Source organism: Leptopilina boulardi, unplaced genomic scaffold (genome assembly GCF_019393585.1).
Source record: "Leptopilina boulardi isolate dan_hultmark-lab unplaced genomic scaffold, ZJU_Lbou_2.1 LbouV2_342, whole genome shotgun sequence".
Lineage (NCBI taxonomy): Eukaryota > Metazoa > Arthropoda > Insecta > Hymenoptera > Figitidae > Leptopilina > Leptopilina boulardi.
Genome location: NW_026137910.1, coordinates 127,674 through 138,686, shown reverse-complemented (window position 1 = coordinate 138,686; position 11,013 = coordinate 127,674). Strand labels below are relative to the sequence as shown.

Genomic DNA, 11,013 nt, shown 5'->3' with positions numbered 1-11,013 from the left:
AACGCGGGCGGAAAACATTGGGAACTTCTCGGAATTTCTGCATGAGAATTAATGAAGATGGACGTTCTTGTGTGAAATTCATAAAACATTTTAGAAATTGGAATTCGTCTCCATAATTTAATAAAATCGATTATTTCGAAAAAACGAGGTAAATATTTAATAATTGTCTTTACTTTAAACACAAACTTAAAGAAACAGAAGCTTTTATTATTGATTGAAAATTCAATAGGAATTCCGCTGCGGACATACAAAACTAACAAATGGTAATTTTTATCATATATAATTAAACATTAATATTTTCTTTTATTACAGATTTTTCAACCTTGTGAGACATTTGAGTTAATTCTAAAATTTGTAAAATTCCATTTTTTTAAGGTTATGTCCATCTATTAGTGTATTGAATTAAATAGTTTTTCTTATCAGATCTTAAAGACTCCGCTTTTGTTACATGAGAATGAAAACAGTCTTGAAAAATACTTATTATTCATTTTACATTATAAAAATTGTAAGAAATTTTATAAAATTATAAATATTTTACAATTACTACGTCATTGTCAAGTTTATATTAAAATTAAAAATTTTAATTTCTATTTAAAGAATTAAAAATTGAAAAAAACATAAAGAACAACGATAATTGACAGTTATTAAAAAAGAATTATTTTAAGTACTTCAACTAATTTATATTTAGGTATGGATTGATAATTTTTTATATTTGGCTCTTTTATGATTCTTCGAGAATCTTAAACGTAGAAAATTACAATTTTTTCCCAAAATTTATTTGTTCTTTTTATAATTTTTTTTTTCCTTTTTCTGTGGAGGAACAAATATTTGTTATATATTCCTTTATTAGAGGAGATAACTATTATAAAAGTTGATAAATTTTTTTAAAAGGAGAATATAAATTTTTCTTGGTAAAAAATATATTTTGACTAGTTCAGAGGTTATGACTGGAATATTGTTATGTATTAATATAAAAGATCTAAAATTTATTCTAATTTGCATTTGATTATTTTCAGAAAAATGTCGAAGCCAAAAAATAAAAAACCAGGTAAATCTAATAAATTTGATCGGAGAAATTTGGATTTATCTGAATTACAAAAGCCTATTAAAATAAGTGTTTCGAGTTTGAAGGAAGCAGCAAATCTTCTTGATACGGGAACTCCAGAAATAAAAGATTTACTGAACCACGAAGTCAATTTACTCTACGAATGTCGAATATGTCGTAGTATTTTTCGTAGTCTTTTAAACTTAATATCACACAAAAGAGCTTTCTGTCAAGACAAATTCAACGGTTCTGGAAACAGGGTTTGCATAATTTTTTTAAATTTTACATTCATGTTTTATAATTTTTTTTTGTTCCTCTTTTTTTTATCAAATTCAATTATTTAAAAGCATTTTTTAATTAAAAACTTTTGAAATACAATTATTTCTGAAAATTTGTAACTGTAATTATTTTAAAAAGTTTTAAATAAAAACTCTAAAATTGAATTGTTTTTAGAAATTAAAAAAAAATATTACAAGCAGTTTAAATTTGCAGAAAATTTATTTCAAATTTAAAATCTTCTGCAATTGAATAATTAAAAAAAAAATTTATTTAAAAATCTGTAAAATTTAATTATTGTCCGAAACTTTTTTGACTATTAAAACTGAAAACTACGCCAAATTTTTAATTTCGAATAAATTGCTTAAATGAGTCTTTAGAAAAATTTAACATAGCAAGTTTAAGAATTTTTTTATAGAAATTCGTCCTATTTAATTAAAATTTTTAAAATTTGTCTTTGTTCAATTTTAAAATATTCAAAATAAATTTTTTTGATAATATTCTTATATAATTTTAATATCTAATAACATTAATTATTTAAAGTAAAATATTTATTAACTAATTAAATCTAATTAAAATAAAAAAATCGACTTTTTTGCTCCTTAGAGTTGTTCCGTAGCATGTACAATTTATTTTTCGCAAATATTTTATTATATCCTATATATAAATACTTTATTGGTTATTATTCAAAATAGTCTAATTATATCTATTGATTATTATATGAGAAAGTCAAAAATATTATGTGAAAATTGAACCTAATAGAATATATAAGAAGATATAAATTAAATATGAAATAGATTTTTTGTTTTTCTAGAAAGGATCAAAAACGAAAGTAAAATTTTTCATATTCCTATATTGGGTGAAACCAATGAAAATCATCTGAGAGTGATTGCTGGCATATTTTTAAAAAATTTAGTTTTAATATATGTGAAACTAGGTGAATTTCTAATTTCATTGGTCATAATATTATCGCACAAATTTTATTTCATTTTAAATTATAATTTATTAAAAGTAGAAGGTTCACGTTGTTATTTTGTAACCTTAAATGTTGCACTTTTTTGTAAATATTATTCAAAAACTATAAAATATTAGATATTATTATTTACTAGAAACAAATCAATTTATTCTACATCATAAAATATTGGAATTATTTTATAATTTTATTTTATTTTTTAATATTGATTCGTATTTGAAAATTTTTTCAGTAAAAAAATTTCACAATTTTTCGAAGCTTATAACTTTTTTCTGGAAGCTTTAAAATATTTGGAGTTTCGCACATATTTTAATGTTCATATAATTTAACTGTTATAAAAATTTGATAAAGGTATTTTGCACCGTTTCAGAATTAATGAATTTGAAAATTTTTTATATTAAATAGTTAATTCTAGGACTTTAAAGTTTTACATCTCTTTCTATTCTCATAAAAAAAGAGACAGATGTGATATTTTTTGTTAATTTCAAGTTAAAGCAAAATACTTTCATCGAATTTCCATAGCAGGTAAATTATATCAATATTAAAATATGTGCGAAACCCCAAATATTTTAAAGCTTCGAAAAATTGTGAAATTTTTATACTGAAAAAATTTTCAAATACGAATCAATATTTAAAAATAAAATAAAATTATTTAATACATTTAAGGTTACGAATTCACGTCGTGAACCTCCTAATTTTAATAAATTATAACTTAGAACGAAATAAAATTTACACGATAATATTATGACCAATGAACTTGAAAATTCATATAGTTTTACATATAATTTAAACCAAATTTTTTTAAAAATGTGCCAGCAACGACTTTCAGATAATTTTCAGTGGTTTACAATATTCAATTAATTTATATTAAATCAGAGAAGTCAGGGAATTTAATAAAAAGTGCTGGAAAAATGTTGTAAACCTAGATTTCCATTAAAATATTAATATATTTTTTATTGTCATTTTTTTAACTTTTTTTTTAGACACGAGAATACGCGAATTCGGTAACAACGACAGAAAATTTAGAATTAGATCAAATTATTCTCGACGGTTTAGTGAATCCGTCAAAAAATGACAGAATTCTTCGAAGTCAAGCTCCAGTTAAAGCAAATAAAGCAGATTTAACGAGTGTTGTTCACATGCTTCAAAAGAAGCAAGTGGAAAAATTATGCGATGTTCCCACTGAGACATCGGAATTGCAAACCGATGAAACTGATTGTCATCAAGTTGTTCTTCAAGTTTTGGATTCAAAACGAGCAGCATACCAAACATTGGTCCAGCCGAATTTATCTTCCGATGATCTTATGGAAAATCAGGCAAGTATTTCATCTATTTAACAGGGAAATAGGAAATTTAGGAAAAATTTTTGGAGAAAAATCGAGAATTAATCAATAATTTTTTATCAAACGGAAAATTTTATTAAAAATATAAATTTTTACTATAATTTCTCTTTTTTTACGTAAATTTCTATTTCCTTCAATTTTCAATATTGTTTTTATTTTCTAAAATTTTCGTTATTCGGATTTAATAAATTTCTTTTTTTTGGAATTTCTAAATTTTTTATATTTATTAATTTTCATTAAGTAAAATAATAAAATTTATAATTTTTCTCGTAAATTTTTGTTTCTCTTGAAAATTTTTACTGTAATTCTGAATAACATGCAATAATTTCCTCAAATCAGATTCAAAAAACTTTTAAGATAAAATTCAAAAATGAACTTGAAAATTTGTTCGAAAAATCTTAAGACTGTTGTTAATTAAATCCTGAAATATTCTAAATATAAGTATAAGAATAATAATCAAAAATTTACACAGTTTTTTTTAAAAAAAAAGAGTTAGGTAAATAAAAATTGTATTTGCTCTAAATAAATTTTTTTATTTAAAACAAAAAAAAAGTTATCAGGCTCTGAGATAAATATACTTTTATTTGCTTCAAATAAATTTTATTTGTCTCAAATAAACACCCATAAAATATTTCTTTGTGTGTGAACTCATACAAATTTAAAAGAAATGTCTAATTCAAAAATAATTTTTCAAAAATTATTAAAAACTTAATATTTAAAAAAAATTAATAATAGTTCATAATGTACACTCTTTTAGGACTTCTAAATATATTATTTTCATTTATAGATTTAAAATAAAAAATTTACAATAATAAAGACTAAAAATTTTGATATCTAAATTGGTTATTAATTTTGTCTTTTTTGGTACATAAAGTATGTAATTTTTAATGTCGAAGACGCTTCAAGGTCAGGAGACATCGTCTTTAATTTTAGAATGGCTATTGTTAAATATAATTTTTAAATAATTGATTAATTTATGAAATTTGATTATTACAGGTGATTGAGCTTGATAATATTTTAAGTCAAGATAGTGCCGTTCTTCGAGCCGATGGACAAATTGAAAAAAGTGACAGTCCTGTACAATTTTATGGCGAGGAAGATACCAACAGATTGGTTTGCAATATTTGTAAGAATGTTGAAAATTATATAATTTTTGTGTTTCAATTTTCGCTCAAAAATTTTCCAATGGAAAAATAATATGTATTTTCAAATTAAAGATAGTATAATATTAATAATTTAATAGTAAAAAAAATAAAAATGAATTTCTTTTATCGAAAGTGAAAGAAATGAATTTACTTGTCAAAGAAATTGGATTTTTAGAAAAACAATGAATATTAAAATTTGTAAATTAAATTATAAAAATAATTTGAACATTTATAATTTCAGGTTCTTTGACGTTCATGACACAGCAAACATTTGATTCTCATTTCCGAATCAAACATGCAGCAGTACGCGATTGTTATTTATGTCCTTTTAATTCCTGTACTGCATCCTTTTCTAGTTCGATGGGTGTTAAACGACATTTAACGAATGGTAATTATAACGCTGAATGAAAAAACAAAATTTTTCTGTTAATCTTTTAAAATATTCTCGTCTCTTCTTTTCTAAAAATGTTATATATTATTAAAATATTGTAATGCTAAATAATTATTATTTATATTATTTTATAAAAGAACATTTTTTTAGTTCACAAAAAAATTGGTCAGGAGCTTAAAACTTTGAGTCAACAAATAGAAAAACGAACTGTTCGCTCGAAACCACTTAACGTTGTTGTAAATAAAAAATCAAAGAAGTCAGACAATTTTGATGACAATTCTTTGGAGACGCAGGTATTTATTGAAAATTTAATTTTTATTGTATAGAAAATTCTTCACTGAATTTTACTTTAAAGTTATTAAAATAAAAAAAAAATTGATTTTTTGTTTCTTTTATTTTTTATTGAACATTATTTATGAAATGTATATTATTATTTAATGAAATTTAAACCTAATAATAATTGAAATAATTTGAATTGAAAATATTAACAGCAGTGGGTACAACGTATAGACTCGACAGCAATGCACGAGTGTATTTCGTGTGGAGAAAAATTCGACGGAAAATCTGAACTCGTGATTCATTTAAAACATTGTCTTAGTGCAAATGTTGATAGAATGAATAATCTTCTCTATGAAGGTGATGCGGAATGTGAAGAAAATGTTATAAAAGACTCGGAAATTAATGAAGTTCCTGTTCTTAATTTATCTAATGATTCCCTAACGGAGGAAACGCATGACGTTCCTTCAGAAATAGAATGTTTGCCAATTCAAGTTCAAGGAATTGCGAGAATCAGCGAAGAAGAGTGGAGCAAAATTCCAAGTAGATCGTCCGAGGATGAAGATATTATAGCAGGTAAAAAAAATTAATATTATTTAAAGAATGTAAATATTTTAATATTAATGTTGGATAAATGTTAAAATTTGTTTCCATATTTAAAAGTTCATCTTTCATTTTCAGAGACTCCACCGAAATTTGATAATAATCGAGGAATAGTTTTCTGCCCAAGAAAAAAAAATGGTCCATTAATTACAGAAAATTTAGTTCTTCCGGTAGGAAATTATTTGACATCTTTGGATTACTCGAGAAAAAGAAAATCAACTTTTACCGATGTTAATAGCACAGTCGTAGGTTCGTCTAAAACAATATTTTATGTTTCTTCTACAATTTTTTTTTTATGTTTTTAAATTAACAATTTTTTTCGATTATTTTTAGGTGAGAAATTAAATAAAATAACTTGTCAAGAATATGAGACTGATAATAATGTAATAAAGAAAAAACCGAGTAGTTCACAGCATTTTAGTGAGACAATCGCATCAATTTCGGATCACACAAAATTGGAATGCACCGCCTGTAGGCTAAGTTTTTCAAATATCACAAGTCTAAATCGACATATGGAGAATCATATAAAAATCAATCGTTTCCGATGCAAGAAATGCGATTTTAAATCGACTAGTCGAAATGACTGTGTTGGACATTGTAATAGAGTGCATAATGCCATGAATAATCGACAAGTACTTAATGAAATGATTTCACAAGTATCTCAAGATCAATTGACTCAATCACAGGGAATGATAACTGTCGATCCGTCCAATTTGAATTCCAATGTCTCGAGACAAGTAAATTCACAATTTGGCAATAACAATTCTACCACAAGTGAGTAAAATTTTATATTAATGAAACAAGAAGAAAATCTCTTCAGATTCTAAATACTTTTAATGGTATTTAAAAAAATTGAATTTTCAAATATTTAAATGAACTTTCTATTTCATTCGATACTCTTTTATTTTCATTTATTAGTCTCAAATTTTTAAAATTTCTTTAAACATTTTTCTTTTAAAATGTAATAATTACTTTATTTTAGTCACATTAATAACTTTTAACCAAATGTAAGTTACCAATTTTGTTTTTTGCAGATGATTTTAGATTAAATAACAAATATTATACAACAACAAAAAAACTTTAAAAATCGAGTGAGATGTAATTTATTTCTATAAATTGTTTATATTTTTAACAAATTAAGTAAATTTTAAAAATGATGAATATTAATCGAATTAATAAATAATTGAACCGACGGATCGTAGAAGGGCATATAGGCCATGCTAAATATGTACATTGCGTATATGCCCTTCTACGATCCGTTGGTTCAATTTGTAAATTTACGTAAAAAAGTATTTATAATGATAACTTCTATAAATATTCAAAATTCCCAAAACTATTCAACTTTTGTTTTTCATTTATTGTTTCGAACAAAAAAACGTGTATTATAAGAAAAATTTTCGACACAATTTCTATACACCAAATGAATATTTCACCTAATTTATTTTTATTCTTTTGATAGATTTTCTAATTAATATAAATTACTATAATTTTTTTTTTTTATTATAAGTATATAATATTAAAACACCTTAAAAAGTTTTGAAAATTAAAATCTGCACGTGATGAATTATGATTTTGTTTTACTATGACAAAAAGTTTTTTAAAAAAAGCAAAATTTGATTAAGAATTTTGAAAACAAATTTAAGAACTGATTAGTTTAAAAAAATTGAAAGTTGTACTAGACAGTACTAGGTTGCAAATTTTCCATGAAGTTAAAATTTTTGAAGAAGAATTTCAAAAAAACATAAGTTTAGCTAAATAATGTTATCAAATAATATTTTTCCAAAAATTAAGCACAATTTACATTTTTTAAATATTTTGAATTTTTTTAAACCAGTTTCAATATTTGTTTTTGTAATTTTTATTGAAATTACGATTTTTAAAACAAAAATATTTAAGTCACAGATCACAAGTCTAGTATAAATAAAAAACAAATTTTAATTTTTTTTCTCTTAAATTTTTTAAATTTTTTCAAAAGTCGAATTTCAAGGATAGAACATTTTTCCATTTATTTTTTAAATAAATTATAATAGGAAATTTTAATAGTAAATTAAAAGATTGTAAATTGGTTAGAAGTTTTATATTTACACTTTTTTTTCAAATAAAACACATGATATGTTAAAAAAAATTTTCAAATTTAAGAAATTAAAAAAAAAAATGTTTAATTAATTCACACTACTAATTTATTCATTTTAATTCTTTTGTAATTTAATTAGGTATATTTAAAATCATTTATTATTTTTACTTTTCGAATACTGTATTAATTTCTAGGCATTATTTTTATATTCTAATTGGAATTAATTTTTCTTTTGTATTAGAGGATTAATTTAGAAAAATTTAGAATTTTTTTCAAACTTGTGAAAAAACCTTGAATTTTATTCTCAAAATAAAATGAAAAAAAAATTGTTTTTTTTTACTAAATTAAAATTGAAATGTTCTTATTACAGATTTATTGCGTACTCGGAATAATGCAATAAAAAATTCGGAATTAAGAAATCCATCGGATACGGATACAGAACCAGAAGATAGAGAAGCGATTAATCGAAAAATTGATGCGAATCCAAATCTTCCTGAATTGATACAAGAAATTGTCGTTGGAACAAATACAACTTCACGTGCATCAACATCAAACGTGAATGGTCAATCACGTTTAACAAATAATAATATTGAACGTGTCCGCAAAGAACAAATTTGCGATTACAGTCCAAGTAATTCAGAATTCATGAATACTTTACACGACAGTGACAACAATGAATATGAGAAATTCGATCCATGGGATCGTCAAAATAATTTGTCGCGCGCATCAAACAGAAGTGATTATAGTATGACCACGCGAAGTTGTTCGAGATTGAGTAAAAAAATTAATTCCGAAACTGATGAAGACGATGATATAACTCCTGAATTGTATAAGCCAGATTCGGATAGTCAAAAAAAATCGAAATCATATCGTCGATCTAAGTCACGATCATCGATGCATTCAAATTCGGCAAGGGAAGTGAGAAGTGAGTCGCGAATGATGACGAGAAGTCGATCGCGATTAGGAAGTAAAATTTCTTTGAACGAAGACATTGACGATTCAATATATGATCCAAGGTCTGAGACGCTCGATGAAAATAAAATTGAACGACCAAAATCGCGAGCGAAAAAAGAAGAAGTTAAGGAAAAACGAAGACGTGGTCGCCCTAAAAAAGGTGAGAGACGTTCAGCGCCTGGGAAAATTGGTGAATCGACAACAAGTAGACGTGAATCGTTTAGCAGTGAAAGCTCACAAATTCAACGACCAGTTAGAAGTCGCGTGAAACATGTCGAAAAAGATTTTATTTACGATCTCGAGGATGATAATTTTATAAAATCACAATCACATTATTCGAAAAAAAGTTTCGAACAAAATGGAATATCATCAAATGAAGAATTAACGATTCTTCAAAATGTTACCAATCCTGATTCGAGTGTTGAATTAGAAAGTCAGGAATTATTTTTTCGTGGCTTTCCACGACAGCCGGAAATTTTAAATATTGATTAAATATTGATTTATAGATTCATAATATTTTTTTTTTAAATTATGAGAGAAGTTTTGGGAAAGTTTTTAATTTTTAACAATTTTTTTCTTCTGCTTCTCTATTTCGAATTTTTTTTCTCATTATTTTTTTTTGAGATTAATTAATTGCTCATTCAATAGATTTGAAAAGTATATAATTACAACTTTTCATTAATTTGTCTTTTACAAGTATTAATAATATTTTCAACTTGTACATATTTTAAGACTATTATGTAAATATTTTTTCGATATATATATATATATATATATATTGAAATTTTTAATGATTTAAAAATTTCAATAAACTTTACTCGTTATTTTTAATCACGGGTTTATATTTAGATTAAATTATTGTTTATAATAATGTATATGGTAATTGACGGCATTTAAAATTTACCTGGAAGCTGACAAAATGCCATAACATTTTGAGTTTTCATTTCATTTTTTTTTTGTTTTGCAAAATTATTTCGGAAATTGTTTTTTTAACAGTTTTTTTTTCTCCTTTTTATTTGAAGGTGAATTTTAACAAAAAAATTAAATGCACATCTAGAAAATTATAAGGTTTCTCAGGCTAATAACAATTTCTCGTCAATATACGTTTATTACAAGAGTAATTTAAATTTTGTAAAAAAAAAAATGCCGCTACATTTTGTAATAAAACTTGTAAGAAATATTTATGTGGTTTTGAAATTATTTTCAAGTGGTTTTAATTTAAAATTTTTATTATCTTCGTTAAAATATTTTCAATAAAAAAAAAATTTTATTTACAGTTATTTTCAAATAAATCAAACTCCTTTTTTAAAAAATCTTACTTATTTTATCATTTTAACATGTTTTTGTAATTTTATTCAAAAAAGGTTTTTTTTTGCATTTTTATGCAATTTTTTTTTCCAAATTTTTGAATATACACCTACTTATAAAATTTTCTTTCTTTTCTTTTGAAAAGTTACTCACAGAATTTTTTCTAATAAATATAATTTCAATTTTGTAATTTTTAGTTAAAAACATATTTTTTAGAAACATTTTAGTAATTTTTTGCAATTTTTGGTTGTTTTTAAAATTTTTGATTGGAAATGTATAAAAAAAAAAGAAAAAAAATATATTACATTCCCATAAAAAATAATTCGATATTTATGAAACCTGATTTCAGGAGTCGGTAATTACGAATCTGAAATAAATTTTTTACAATTCGTTCAATTATTCATTTTATATATTCTGAATATGTAATATTCTTGATTCTTCATTTTCGCACAAGAAATTGAAAAAGTAGAAAATTTCGTTCATCCGTCAAGAGCTGCCCTCTAGTGGCATTGCACACTTGTTTAAATTCTACGTATTTTCCTTTTCATTGTTGTTATCCTGACTATAAATTTTCAATTTCTTGGGTGCAAATAAAAGTTCAAAAATTTAGCAAACCTGTAATTTT

The 11,013-nt window shown here is 23.7% G+C and overlaps 1 protein-coding gene across 2 annotated transcripts; it reads left to right on the top strand.

The window, feature by feature from the left end:
* The first annotated feature begins 9 nt into the window (after positions 1-9).
* Positions 10-10,260, top strand: LOC127285995 (uncharacterized). Of its 2 annotated transcripts, XM_051312247.1 has the most exons (11): positions 12-148; positions 230-263; positions 1,017-1,305; positions 3,278-3,610; positions 4,634-4,763; positions 5,024-5,170; positions 5,324-5,466; positions 5,665-6,025; positions 6,131-6,301; positions 6,386-6,826; positions 8,497-10,260. In XM_051312247.1, the coding sequence occupies exons 3-11, from the start codon at positions 1,021-1,023 to the stop codon at positions 9,570-9,572; spliced, it is 3,087 nt and encodes a 1,028-aa protein (XP_051168204.1). In that variant the 5' UTR covers positions 12-148; positions 230-263; positions 1,017-1,020; the 3' UTR covers positions 9,573-10,260. The 2 variants fall into 2 exon arrangements, with proteins under 2 accessions (XP_051168205.1, XP_051168204.1); XM_051312248.1 differs by lacking the exon at positions 230-263 and having other exon boundaries at positions 10-148.
* Positions 10,261-11,013: the final 753 nt, after the last annotated feature.

Excerpts from the sequence above, each read along its gene's own strand:
- LOC127285995 (XM_051312248.1), top strand. The coding sequence starts at position 1,021 with ATGTCGAAGCCAAAAAATAAAAAACCAGGTAAATCTAATAAATTTGAT. Across the intron at positions 3,611-4,633 it reads ATGATCTTATGGAAAATCAG|GTGATTGAGCTTGATAATAT; the intron begins GCAAGTATTTCA and ends TGATTATTACAG. Across the intron at positions 6,026-6,130 it reads GGATGAAGATATTATAGCAG|AGACTCCACCGAAATTTGAT; the intron begins GTAAAAAAAATT and ends TTTCATTTTCAG.